We start from the raw sequence: 15051 nt of genomic DNA, 5'->3' as shown, positions 1-15051 counted from the left end.
AAATGGGTTATTCAGAGCAAAAGATCCGAGTTCATTTGAGGCGAATCCTTGTCTGCAGTCTCAACGGTAGTCGTTGAACGATTGTTCAAGGTGCAGCGGCGGAAACTCCGCGTGAAACTTGATCTAGAATGGCATTTACCACTTTAAGCGCTCAGCCGTATCACCGTAATCACAATTCCGTTCCTCGTGGCAAATGCGTGGAAGACTGAAGAGAGAGAGAGAGAGAGTGAGAGTGAGAGAGAAAGTTTCTCAATTGTTCAAACCAAGCGATTCAACTTCTTCCCCCTCTGCGCGGGGTAGAGAATTTCCTTTTTTCACCCATCAGCGAGAATTCCTGCACACATCGACTCCGCCATTCTCTGGGAGACTCGGTGCTGTTGGAATCGATACAAAATTACTCTCGCGAGGTGGTTAATTGAACCGTTTTGTCGTTACTGGTGAACAGCGTGGAGCTTCGTTCAATACCGCAGCAAATAACGCTGCTTCGTATCGATCTTTTGACGTTGTCGCGTTTTCTTCCCTTTCACCGAGTCACGATCACGATGATTGTTACACGTCACATCCGCGAAGAAACTGTTTTTTAAAGATATGGGTCAATAACGCGATGGAACTCGGTCGCACGGTTAACCATCCGATGACCAACCCTTTCGGAGAGGAAGGAAACTTTTCCGTAACGTAACGGCGATGAGAAGCGTCTACCGAATCGCGTCGAGTGTTTAATCGGGAATAGCCATGGTCAGCGGTTGGTGTCGGACAAGAGTTTGTTGGCCGCGATTCAAAACTCGCCGTGGGAGTTAATTTAGAAATTACGTTACCAGTGACGCCCTACACATAAACGTATCATACACACGTGTACCTCTAACGATGTCCGTTTTTTTTAACCGCGTAAAACTCGGATCGTTTAGTTTTTCTTTTTTTATTTTGTCACATTAGCTACCGTAACTTGATGCCCCGAAGGTCCGCAAATTGTCGGAATAGTTGATCGTTGTTCGGTATTAAAATTATTTCGTTTATTCTTCGATTTGGGCACCTCGTTGAATCGAAATTTCAATAAAACAAAAAAAAAATCTGGGTTGAAATATCGTTGTAAGTGTGAAAAAAAAAAAAATTAAATGCGACTCTTCGTCGAGCGAACACTTATTTTTAATTCGAAAATTGACCACCCGGCAATATTTCGTGCGGTCCCCATCTTCGCCCTTCGTGAAAATTCGACAATGAATCCCGACCCAAGAACTTCTCGGGGGTTTTGGAATGGAGTTACTCGCGTTTGTGAAACGAAAAAAAAAAAAAAGAAAGTAATCGTTCCCCATTCGCATGACCTAAAGCTCACACAGTTCCGGCTGTAAATTTACCGCCAAAGTTTCCAGTTCTCATTTCAATGGATATTACAATAAATATATGGCAGTTATGAGGTAAACTTTAGACGGGGGAAGTATTAAAAAAAAAATTTTTTCGATACATGAAAAATAATATTGATGTAGATATCTTATAAAAGAAGAACATTAAAAGTGATATCGATATAACTGTTTAACCATAATTCAAAACTCGTTTCGTTTATTCTCTTTCAATACTTTCAGACGAGTTGCAGACTTTGAATCAATACAAAGTCAGCCCCCCCCCCTCCCCCCTTATAAAGAGATTGGTAAGTCTCTCGAAACGATTGACTTCTTTTTAATTCATGTCCGATTGGTTGGATTGAGTTTAACTCCGAGAAGTCTGGCGACGAGAACTGTATGGAGGATGAAAAAAAATAAGGTGATTTAAAATCGGAATGAGGCGTTCCCCCCGAGCAGTTCGAAGGGTCAATCGCGGTCGGGAGTGAAATAAAAAAAAGGAGGATCATAAGGGCAATCGATATCGCAAGACGAGAACGACGCCACCTCTCCGACGTCCTCATATCCCTACGCAGAGTTGTTGTCGGATGCGTAAAACTTGGCTCCGTTGTGACGGAGAGCGTGTTTGACGTCACGACGTTCCCTCGTCCTTCCCTCCTCGGGAATGCCGTTTTATTACCTCCCATACGTACATACATATAGATATATATGTATATAAAAATGCAGTGGGTGTGCGAAAATATCACCCCCCCCCCCGATTCCCGCGGCTACGTATTCGACCTCGTCGTTTCTCCTCGCGAGTTTGACGTCGACGTTGGAAAAAAAAAAAACCCTCCACTATTCCTCTTTTTTGACCAGCTGGCCCCAGCCTTGCCAAGCCACCGAAACCGTCGCGTGCCATCGATTACTTTCTCCCTATGGACCTCCAAAGCCGAAGGCGTTAAGGGTATCGATATATGTATATATATACACATACACACACACACACACACACACTCTAAACTGTTTCAAATTAGGTTAATGCGCATACACGCGTGTTTTTCTTCTCTTTTTTTATTTTATGCTCAAGCATAGTCGGCTCTGTAATTTTGGTGTTATGAAAAAAAAAAAAAAAAAGAAAAAAAAAAAAAAAAACCAAAAATTTCTCCCGAAGTATAACATAAGATTTTTAATTAAAGTCTCGGAGGTGCCTCAGAATGTCGGACTTGTAACTCGTTTCAATAATATAATATACCTGTAATAATAACATGCTTACGTAAATTTTTTTCAAACTAATCGCAAGTTTGGTTTTATAATGGATGTACATACGCAAATAGTATTGACGATTGAATTATGTTGAAAAAATTGCGATGGCTTTTTTTTTCACTACGTTGCTTCAAGCACAATCCTGATATCAAGTAATATTGGAATGTTTTGTACCTTATGTTCGAAATGCTTGGAAATTATTTTACCAGGAGATTATTTTAGGTAAAATTCCGTAAAGACACGCACTAAAACGAGTGACAGATTTTTACGGTTTTTACAGATCGTTCAAATGATTTAAAAATCTTGAAACATCAGCTAAGGATTGCGTGATTCGGTAGAATTTTTAGTTCGATTAAAACCAAAATTTCGAACTTGTTCGAAAAAAACGCAAACAACAAAAAAACATTACCAGAATCTGCAACTGAAACGCGCTGACTCGCATTTGGACCATGGTCAAACAAAATTGCGAATAAAAAGAGGCCGGGGGCTCCGTTATTGGGCTCGAAAACTTCAATTTCCGGTATTATTTCTCTTTGACGGTGCGCCAACCGGGTCATGGATACTCCGGTCCTGCCACCGCTTCTCTGCCAGATTCATTACCAGCATTCCCGATACCCGGGCCACGACTTATTGTATACCTTCCGTCGGAAAGCAAATTATCCAACAGCAAACAAACCCCATCGCGAAAAGTTCGAAAACTCGCCGGCATGAAAGATTCACGATATTTCGTTGGCCATTTTAAAATAAATTCACTGCGTTAAAAGTTTACGAGCGAATATGTATAAAATATGCGATGATACGTATACAGAAATGAAAAATACAATCAGCGTAAAATGACGATTTTTTTTTTTTTTCTTTGTTTTCTTTTTCCTAATATCGATACACCGATAGTAAAATCAAAGAATCAAAGGGATGCATTTCTTGTATAGAAATAATTGCTTTTTTTTCTTTTTTTCATACAATTTCTTCTTCGGATAGCGTGCTGCGTAAAAAATATGCGCTATATGTCTGTCTCCTTTGAAACTGAAATAAAATAAAACGATCTGCAAAAAAAGTGGAAAAGAAAATTACAGATTCGACGTTTTACGATACGAGGAATTTGTCCAATCATTCTTTATGCCGTTTTAACGAGCTTACGGTAAAAAAAAAGAAACTAAAAAGAAAAGAAAACGGCTTTGAGGCTGATATTTTATCCGGTAAAAAATATTCCAGATTAAGCCCGGATAAAGTTTCTACATCGGATGAAAGAAGAAAAAAAAACAGAAAAAAGAGAGAAAAAACGGAAAAGGAAAAGAAAAAGGCATAAGCAGCAGCCGTTTAATTTTTTACTTTTTATTTTATCACCACCGGGGAATTGGAATAAAAATTAATTACAGTACTGAATAAATTAGCGTACCCACGACCGAAGGACCGGCTGATTTAAAATCGGAACGGTAGGTATTAGGCGACGGCAAGATTAAACGATAACGAAGCTGAGAAAGAAGAGAGTTTGCCAAAGTTATTATACATATAATGACGTATTTCATTAACACCTAGGACAGGTTGTTCATTCGGTGCTATATTACATCCGATGTACGGTTGGAGAGTAAGTTTCTTCAGAGTGATAAAAGAAAGCAATTTTCGCAGGATAACAGGTACCTATTATTTTCTCCGCCTCTCTACGCGTCACACGCACACTGTAAGCCATTACGAGTATTACGAGAGTAGAATTGTTGTTTTTTTGCTTTTTTTTTTTCCCTCTCTTTTATTCTCTGTACCGCGGAGCTTTTCTTTGCAAGATTTTCATTCGAAGAATTGAGGAGAATTAAGAATTTTCTTTCAATGATAATTAAAAAAAAAATAGAGAGGATGATCGGCAAATTTTATTCCCCATCTTATTCCTCTGGTGGGTATAATAAACTCAGTGAACAAATATTTGCAGACGGGGAAATTTGCAGCGTCGGTAGGATGTTTCCGCCTCGAAAGGCGAGCTCTTCCACCGTCGCATGTCCCGAATTTTGGAAAGCGGATCCGTCGGTCATGAGGGACCAGGACTCCCGTCTCCGTGCAGTTTCGTCTTTGTCCACCGACACCGACGTAATAGTGTAATCCAGAATTTATCACGCCGCAGCCCCAAAGATATCCCAAGGCACTCGGTCCCAGGTGCAGGCACGAAATACCGTCCGCAAGCCTCGAGCTTTCCGCATAGTTAGAATGGAATACACGTACCGCACAACGGGCTTTGGTGCAGATGCCTCGAAGCACACGGTTTGTTGGTGTGGCTACGTGCCGCCTGCACTCAAATCGCCAGGAAAAACAAGGAAAGAAATTTCTTTTTTATAACCTGAGTGTGTTTTACGCATTTTTCGATGCCTCTTCTCCGTGCACAAGGTGCACCGTACTGAATAGACCAATTTTAAGTCATAGGAGTTGGAAAGTGGTATTTTCCGCACTACGCGCATGCGCTGTCGCACAGGAATTTGACATTACGCGAGCCTGTCCTCAATTTTGCGCTTGGCTTGCTTTTCGCCTCGCGTATTTGCAATATTCGTCTTCGATTTCACCCGCGACTCGTATTCCAAACTTACGCTTGGCCCGAAAAGACCACGTTTTCCTCCTCGTTAAACAATAAACTGTTATCGAGGCCAAAAAAGCAGACGCTTCCTTATCCTTTTCCCTTTGTCTTTACCCTCTTCCTTTTCCCATGCACGCCTCTTGCTTCTAATGGACCTCGAAGAAGACCATTACCGAAATGACGAGAGATTACGCACCCCTTGTTATGCTTACCTAGTGATTTTCTACTCAGGGTCTCGCCGGGAAAGTGGATTCCGAATGAGTTGTTAACTCTTGACGAAGAACCCGTTGATAATGTCTTATTAATTAACGTTAGTGGGACTACGCGACACGTTCCGTGTCAAAAAGTATTTTCTTGATACACTAAATAGCTTGTGAAAAATATTTGAAATGTAAAATCCCAAGCTTTGCCGATTTACTTGATATTTCTTACCACCGATCAAGTTACGTTGGACAAAGATTTTTCCTCCCTTTTAGCATTGATATTGTACTCGGTACGTTCTTCGATACTGTTCTAAATCATATTAAATATCTTTCCAAGAAGCTGATTTTCGAAGAAGAAAAAAAAAACCCCAGTTTTTCATGTAATTCAAACAGATATCTGTAAGATCAATTTACTGTACGCAATCAATCCGAACAAGGAGGAAAATATTTGTCCTCGCGATACTTTGCAGACGTGTATAAAATGTTGAAATTTAATATTATATTGCGTACATCACGTCCCGTAAAAGACGATGAAAAGTGAGATGAATATATAGAGAGAAAAAGTTATTTTCCCGTATGGCAAACGGCCAACTTTCCTCCTCGGTTCGCAGAAACAGGTGGCTATTAGTATGCATACCAATTAGCAGAATCTGCGTTAACGGGTCCTGCGATAGAATCGCGGATTCGCTAATTGAATTACCTCGGTCAAAGTTACCCGAGGAACGAATTAGGCGTCGAGAAATTATATACCTATTCCGGGTGTGTACGGTTGCTCTAGACATACATATACGCATGTACGCAAGTATATAATACATCCAACAATGTTTGTTGACGCGTGCGTATATCTGCACAGAGCACCACCCATTACACCTTTCGTATCGTTTAGCAAACTAACCGCGCAGCTAGACCTACACACCTTCTCAACTCGCCTAACTAGAATAGGGTACAAACGGAAAGGCGCAACTGATATAATCCAAGCCGAGTAGTAGCGTGACGGTGAGAACCGGGTGGCAATTAGGGTGAGATTTTCAAGCCACCGTAACACAATAAACTTGTTTGAAACGGGGGCAAAGTTCGCGACTGCCTCGCCCTGTTATAAACGTAGGCAATATGAAGCGGAACACGCCGAATAGGTTTTCAATTTCGAATCCCAGGATCGATACGTTAGCCTTGGTAAGACTCGTTGCGTGACGATAGGCGTTAACGACAAGAAAGTTTCACCCTCCCTCATCGTCAATTTTACAAGTAAGAAGTTGTAGTTACAGGTCACTACGTTCCGCTGAATGCTACTGCAAGGATTGACGACTCTGCAAGGATTACTTAAACATACTCCGACCCTTTCCATACACGGTGATGAGAGAGACCGAGCGCTGCTCTAACGGTTATGAATGTAGGGAGGGGGAGTTTATTTAATTTCAAAAAACAGAATCCACTACTGCTTTATGGAATTATTTATACCACCGTGGAGCTGAGGATAATGCACGGATTGTATAGTCTGTCACATGGTGAATAACAATAATATCTAAAGTGGAATATTGAATCGCCGAGCAACGACGAGTAAGAATCTCTTGCCTGCTCGACCTGCTGGGGGATGTGCTGCTGGAGGAGTAGAAGATATACGGTCCAAGTCCAAAGTAAACCGAATCACAAATTCAATAGGGTGAAAAGTTTCCCCTTATATTCAAGCCTCGCTATACCTACATATGATACCCGTCCACCTAACTCACCGCTCGGAAAATATCCCCCCCCCCCCTCACCCAACCCCGATGGTACGCGATTAAATTCCCAAAGTTCACCACCGGTAAAGTGAATGAACACGAGCGATGCAGAGGACGAGGCAACAGCGTTACTGAGATAAATTGATACTCTCGCAGACGTGCACGTATTGTGGATTTATTTACTGGCGAAAGATCGATCAATTGGAATGGAAAGAAGCAGACGATTTGCCAAATTGAAATCGGACCGATTGCGGTACCGCTTGATACAGGGTAGATGATGTTGTACGTGTTTCGATGATCTTGGTACCATTTGTGGCCAAATTCATTGCGTACGATTCCATGTTATTACTTGGATCACCCATGTACGTATGTAAAAGACTAATTTTCAAACGACAAAGTCTATCAAGCAGGTGTATAGGAACATTGAAAGCCTACCGGCGAAACCTTCTCATAGGCAGATTTCAGTCGCGATCCGAGAAGTTTGTTGAAAAGATCGAAATTCAAACTGTCCAACAGCTGTGGGACCTTGTAAAGTTTACCACAAATGGTGCATCTTATGCCTACCTATCCTGTGTGATATTGTGATTTTCTCGTGAAAGAGTATCGAATGGCAAGTCTCGTTATACTCGAGTGCTGACGATGATGAGATTAGTGACTGTAAGGGAGGGAGAAGCGATCGATGAATGTAGATAAGTACTCACCTTCTTCGGCGAGATCGTCTTCGAGCAGCCAAGCCTCGTCCTCGTCGAAATGCGCGTCTCCGCCGCGTTGGGGTCCCGGAAAGAACGCGTGAGCAAGAACCTGGCCTCTTCCGTCGAAGGGGTGTCCATCGTGGTGATTCCCCCTGAAATCAATTCGATATTGAATACATCATCCGCGAATCGAAGATGCTGGCGGGATGGTGGAATTTTCCGGTGCTCATCCGGAGAGCGGGAATCTTGCGATCGCTGTGAGGAGGATTCCCGCGGAACTCGGATTGATTTCAACTTTTTGTGCAATACGTATAATATTCCTCTTTTTCCCTCATCCCTTCATCGTCGTTTTCCGCCGCTACCCAAACCTTGCCAAGAGACTTTACGGGTTCGGCGCAGCGCGAGCTCCGATTGCACGGAAAGTAAATTAAATTCCACATGCGAGTAGTAATCTTTCAGCGCGAATTCCTCCTTCGGTTGGAAAACGTTCTTCAAAGGAACGCGTACAACTAACACCCGCGTCCAATTTCCTGCCCCATCTTTAGCCGCGCGCGAAATATAAAACCCAGGCAGCTATCGTGCCGGTTTCATGCGAGACGCCGAGCTTTGCAGAGCTCACCATGTCCTGGAATCTAAGTAGATATTTCGCGTGAAGGGGAACTTCGGAATCTCGAAACCTTTCATTATATCCTACAAAAACTACTAAATCGAGAGGAAGGTTTTTCCTTCTATGGTTGAATCGCTTCTTCGCTGTATTGTGACGACGTTCCATCGATGAACACGTCGTGATGGTTAACTAGCGAATGGACAGCACGACAATGCACACCAACGACGAGAAATCAAGAATGTGGTGTGCTGGAAAGCGGCGATCATTTGGAACGAGGTGGTTTTATCGACGGAAGGAAGGAAGGAAGGAAGGAAGGATTCAAGAATGGCAGAGGTTACGCCTGTCTTCCAACCGTTGGGTATAGTCATCGCCTTTCAATTGAGCGTCTAACTATTTGTTTATTCGAAATTGAGATCGAACGTGGGCGCGGAAATTGACTTTTCTCAACAAATAGACCACCATGTTGACTTAGAGGTCCTCCTAATCTCGTACACCGTTTACTCGTACAATCCATTTGTGAAGAGTAGATTTTTCGTCTGGACACTGACACTAAATTGAGATCCCAAATTACGCGCAAAAATGGAACAAACTTAGACTAAAGGGTATTCGGTGTTCGAAGTTCGCCAAATTTGAAGAGGTTTCAGGGTCGGTTTACACCTGCTCCGCATTCCCAAGCTGCGCATGTCCATTGTTATTCGTTTCTACCGTTCAAACAGGGTTCGTCTGAAGCACGTGAGACGGACTGGAGACACACGTGTCGATATCCACTTGTTCGAAATACCGTAAAAGCTCGAGGGAAATACCGTGAAGCTATGAGCGGTAAAATGAGCTCGAGTTTTGCTCACCTCGTTCGGAGTAAAATCAGGAAACTGGAAGCGATGCCTACGCCTTTGATCGCGTCGGGACATAAACACCCCAACTCTGCCATGTTCCAAAAAGTCCTTGACAGCCAGTTAGGGCTCGGGAGAGAAACGCGTTCCTGGCTTTCCCAAAAGGGAATGGAATCTCCCGAGGGAGCGAGAGAGAGAGTTTATCACGCAAGTTACACCATGCATCATGGTTATTTGCTCGAACCAAAAGCCCCTGACCTTTCGTCTAGGCGGTTTCGGAGCCGCGACTAACTTCCGGGCTACGACATATCGTCATCCCGCATGGAAGCCACCGAGAGATCCGAACTCGTGGTGAAAACTTTACTTCCGCGAACACGACGTTGCGTTGTCTCACTGGAAATTTTTTCCAACCGGATCAATTATACATAGTGCATTGTTTACTCTACGAGGTTGCAATTGAATGCTGCGACGGACGCGAGTCGAGAGGTTGGAAAGACTCGGCTCACCCGGGAAAACACCGAGGAGAAGCCGTTCCAATTCCTTACCGATAACTCTTGGAACTTTGGACGGGTACTCAGAATTTGTTCAAATGGAAAATGCAACGACGACCACGAGCTTCAATCGCTAATTACTTCAACCCTGCCGTTTGCCAGTTATAACATAATATAATATATACGACGGGATTCGTAATTCCGTCTGGAAAACTTGTATTAAACCTATGAAAAGCAATCGTGGATACCGACAAGGAAGGTATTCCAGGTCGATCTCTCCGATTTCATTTCTTTTGTAATATGTTTTGGTAGACTAAAAACTAAGCGAAACGTAACTCTTTCCATCCGCCATTAAACATTTTAAGGGGGATGAAACCACCCTACAAAGTAAGGCGTGTCAAGAAGCGATTTGGCAGTTTCACCCCCGTTAAATCATCTAATGGCGGATAAAAAGAAATACGCGTCGCTTAGTTTTTAGTCTACTGTAACATGTTACGAAAGCAATCAAATCGATGAGATCAAACTGGGATACCTTCCTTCTGAGTAATATAGGATGGAACAGGAAAACATCCGCCATTGAAGCGTTTTCAATAGATCACACGGTAAGTGAAACACGGTCTGAAATACCATGTACGGTAATTTTGTGTCACTGGTAACACTGTCCGACGTTGAATGTCCAAATTGACAGCAAAAATTGTTCGAACTATACGATTTCGCTCTGTTTTAACACACCAATTTTTGCCTCTTATCACCGATCCATGACTCGAAGGAACGGCATGCTTGTCTCGCGTCGAATTCGCCTTTGTTCAAACTTTTTTTTGTCGAAAAGAGGGTCGGAGGGAGTCTTGAATGAAACGCGAGCACCATCGTAGGGTTGCTCTCGGTAGAAACAAGAGAATTTTGATATACCTTATCGGTGTCGGAAGTTGAGACGGCGACTGCCTTATAACGACACTGACTAATTTGAAAAAGTAGAGACGTCGCGTCGAGGATAAGACGGGCACTGACAGCCAACAACTGGCAACTACCTACGTGACGTCCCAATTTCTCCCCACCCACTCATCCCTTCTGGCAGTAGAACGATATATCTCCCCAGTAGCTTGAAGGGGGTGAGAGGCATGAAACGGGGTAGAAGAAAAAAATTAAGGATTGAAGAGAGATGAAGAGACATTGGAAAAGTGAATTCGTCATAGTCGAATTTGTACCTCCGACGCAACTTTGAATGATTCTCTCTTTTGTGATAATAATTTTAAAAAATAGTAGCGACTCGTCTCCGTCGTTGAATAAAATAACTTTCAACTTTTTGCCTCGATTGTTGAGACGTCTAGATCTCCTTCATCTTTGTACAAAGGTAAAAAAAAACTCCACTGGCACAAAGTGAATTTCTGGTGTTCCATTCGCGTCTCTTGTTTCGCCCGGCGCGCTCTTCGCGTCACTTCGTCGTTCGTTCCCTTCGCCCTTTCTGTAACTAAATTTGTTCACCTCCCCCCCCCCTTCCCCTCCCTCCCTCTCCGACGGTGGGAATCGTTCTCATTTCCATTTCCATTCCTTTTTCCATCTGATCGTTCCCACCGATCTTTTATACCATCATTTTTCTAAAGAAAAATTTCAAACCCCCGTATAATACAGAATATCGCACGCGATGTTTTATACCGCGACTCGAAGCGTTCTCTTTTTTCCGTCAAGAATCCGTTAACAGTCTGAACGCAATCCTCGATTTTGAAAATGATGAAAAGCGTGCGATCCGTTCTCTGGTTACAGGTTTAATATTTTTATGTCCAGGTACACCGATCTGCAGATGTATAAAATTTTTCGGACGTATAAAATGACAAATCACAGGCTATGCGGAAAAGTTCACGCCGCCGTTCAAACTTTCTGGTGGCGGAAAAAAAAAAAAAAAATCAAATGCTCTAATTACACACCAGCATCCCTCGAGCAGAATATTTCCAAAGGTACGATAACGAATTATTACATTTTATAATAAATTTCATAAGCGAAACAATTTCACAAATTTTCCTCTCCCAATTTTACATCCAATTTTAATTCATTTTACACTCTTGTCCTTGGCTGCCTCGGTCGGTCCTCCACCCCCTCCCTCCCCCACCCACCCGTCCTTCCTTCCTTCCTTCCTTTTTGAAAGTTCGGTATAAATTATAGAGCTACACCACCTTCGTCGGACCAGGCGGAACCATTAGCGGTGGAAATCCGGTACTTAATTTTCCTCTTTTGTTTTCGGGGCTTGATTAATGAATAATTGGTACCTGAGGGCTGGTCATTAGCACAGAGCCGAACCACCGAGGTCGGCGAGTGTTTGATACGCGAGAATATATTCGCGGCGGTAACTCTTCCGATTTCTGCAATTTAGGCGTTTCTGCGAGAATGTTATGGTTTGAAAAAAAAAAAAAGAAAAAAGTTTCCAACCAATGCCTTCACCCCTAATTTTAACCCGAGAGGATTAAAACTTCCAGAGTATTTAACCGACGTTTGTTCGGAATTTTCATTCTCGTTAGTTCGATTTCGTGTGAATAAAGTATATAAAAAAAAAAGCAAGACAAACTTCACGAACAATTTCCCGACTGTTTGTAAATTTTTCTTTTTTTCCTCACACCGCAGAAAACTCGTGTCAGATGAGTTTTTCGCGGATAGAAAAAAACTACCCCATTCGAAAGAGAAGAGACGACCCACTTGTCTCCGGAAATTCTCGTTATTATACATATAATGCCTGCGGTAAGAAAATTTCACGGTAAAATGAACGTAGAAAATTTTGCTGTAATTTTTTCTGTAATTTTTAAACGGTTGTCACATATATATATATATATTCTTTTATTCATTATATATATATAGAATCGAAATATTCCTCGTGAATTCGTAACAGTTTATTCTCTACACATTGAGGATAAAATAACCCCAAGGAGTTGAAACCTCAAGGCAAACGTCGCGTTCAAATGAATAATGATCCACCGACGATAAATGTATAATAAAATCGTAGAAATTGGCAACACGGCGACGAGGCGAAAACATCCGTCTCCCGACCGCGCTAACGACTTATATAAATCTAGTCGTAATGGTCCGTTGTACCAAGCGGTGGAATAATTTTATCGGTCGTAAGGTTTGAGCCCCCTTTTGAGGATGCGAAGATCCCTGATAGGCAACGGAGGTTCCGATGCGGAGGCAAAGCTGCCTGAACGAAACAAGGATCGTTCGGTAGAAACGTAGGTAATTTCCAGTCAGCGAGCATTTGGAGCAATTCGTTCGGGCGAATACCCGCGTTGCACATTCAAGTGCATTGCACGCGTACGAGACGAGAGCCGCTCCTGCTTCTCGTCGAAGGTACTTTGGAGTTCAGAGCTTTACCTGTCGCCGATGCTGCACTGGCGGTAGTACCAGCACCGGAAACTGCTGCCGAGAAACGTGGGACACGCTTGCAAGATAAAATCCACCGCCTTCCAATAACCAAATGACACTGCGTTCCCGTGTCTCCGATCCTCGACTCGTAAATATAAATAAACCGAGTTGCGGTTTCGTCGGCGAAGTTGAAATTCAGGCAGGAATTAAAGTCGTACGATGTTTGAAGTTCGAGTTGCATCTTTCGCCGGTAATTTACGATTTTTTCTTTTTTTTTCTGTTCTCTTCTTGATGTCGTTGACATTTGACGAAATAATATGTGTCGACAAAAAAAAAAGTCAGCTTTCAGCAAAGAGGATGTAAACTGTTTAAAAGAATACTTTACGAAAATTTGAAACGAATTGGTTCAGAGTCGTTTTTCATATATCGTGAAACATGTCACCGAGTGGAAATCATTGACGTTATTTTCAATAACAATGCTTACCGTCGATTGATTTTTATCAACAATTATATGCAAGCGAAGCTCGATTTGTGTGGGAAATTCCATGCGAAGACGACCAACGCCTGAATCTCGCAATTTCTGATTTTGTTTAACAAATACAGCTTTTGAGAATTTTAAAAACGACCCTGTTCTAGATCACTCTCAATATTCACGAATAATCAACAAGAGAATGATAAAACTGAAAATATTCCGAGTACTGATTCAGAGTTGAGACAATGGCAGAAAAAATTTTCAACAAAATCAAAAATGGCGACGATCAGACGTTGGTTGAATTCGCATGGAATTCCGCATGTACTTTTGGATGAATTAAAACCCCCCTCGAACCGAACGAATGGTGTTCGAGATATAAATTTCTCAAACATAAGCTTTTCACTTTCAGTCGCGTATGTCAAACCCATGACCAACATTCGTTGTTTCCAAAAGCCACTTTCGCCCCTATAAATTAACCCAAAGTCAAATAGCGTCGGACCCAACTTTCACCGCACCGAATCGACACGCGCAATATCCATACGTGTACAATATTTCGAATGAGAGAGAGTAACACTCACCGTTCAAAGTAAACCAAAATGTCGGCGTAGTCGCTGTTGACTTCCTTGAATGTGAGCTTTGAGTTTACAGCCCAGAGATCGAGCGCCTGACCCAAAGCGACCCGAACTCCTCCAACCTCGAGTCCACGTGGCCTCGGGGTCCTCAGACTGAAAACAAACATATTGGATTTGAGACTCACAATAATTGATTGCCCGGTGTTTTCACACATGAAAGGAACGATGCGTTTAATTTGTTAGCTGTGAAAGGCAATAATATATATACATATACATGAAATAACGTTTATATAATAATAAATGAGCCAGCGATTGATGTCTTATGGCGCGCTACAGCAAAACTTGGCAAGGCGTTTGGTGTAATCTATAATAGACGTAATAAATTTAAACGTAACTCTTCGTACAACCAATAGGTTAAAAACGAATGAACGATATGCGAGACGGAACAGAATATCGTCATTAAACTCATCTACATCGGTAAAACAAACAAGGCGATGAAATGGTCGCCATATTTCTTTTAAACGTGGAAACCGAAGTACACACCACCGTAAAAAGAATGATCCGAGGGACGATTTTCGTGCAAAACAAGCCTCGGCTTGATAAGGAATGATAAAAAGCAGCCCGAGTCTTTCATAAACAAGCCTTAAATCGATACCTTGTGCTTTTCTCCGTTCATTTTCCGGCTGATGCCAGATGCTTCAGTGGTCGAGTCGATAACCGCGGCTATCTCGGCGATTCAAGACGGAACTCCGAGTGCTTTTATACGAAGCAGCGAGTGCCTCGGTGCTGCTGGCTGGACGAGAAACACGCGTCCGGCATTACCGACATAAACCAGCAGCTGTCGCCGACCGATATGGATAACCGCTTTTGGGGGAGTTGGAGAACAATTCCGGGGGTTCAGCCTCCCGATTCAACCCTCTCGCCCACCATTCGCCCTGATTTCGAAGCCTCGTGGAACTCGGACTTACGAGCTTCTCTCCTAGATTTC

The 15051-nt window shown here is 42.6% G+C and overlaps 1 protein-coding gene across 1 annotated transcript in view; it reads right to left on the bottom strand.

The window, feature by feature from the left end:
* The window catches only part of LOC124304470 (matrix metalloproteinase-2-like), a 156921-nt gene that overhangs the window by 22977 nt on the left and 118893 nt on the right, over window positions 1-15051 (bottom strand). Inside the window, exons 4-5 of the mRNA XM_046762745.1 lie at window positions 14070-14216; window positions 7756-7898 (exon numbers count right to left, since the gene is read on the bottom strand). Coding sequence (XP_046618701.1) covers window positions 7756-7898; window positions 14070-14216 — 290 coding nt within the window. The remainder of the gene's footprint in view (window positions 1-7755; window positions 7899-14069; window positions 14217-15051) is intronic.

The sequence above is a fragment of the Neodiprion virginianus genome, chromosome 5 (assembly GCF_021901495.1).
Source record: "Neodiprion virginianus isolate iyNeoVirg1 chromosome 5, iyNeoVirg1.1, whole genome shotgun sequence".
In the NCBI taxonomy this organism is placed as follows: domain Eukaryota; kingdom Metazoa; phylum Arthropoda; class Insecta; order Hymenoptera; family Diprionidae; genus Neodiprion; species Neodiprion virginianus.
The sequence above is the reverse complement of the archived record's forward strand: the minus strand, read 5'-3'. Positions and strand labels throughout refer to the sequence as shown.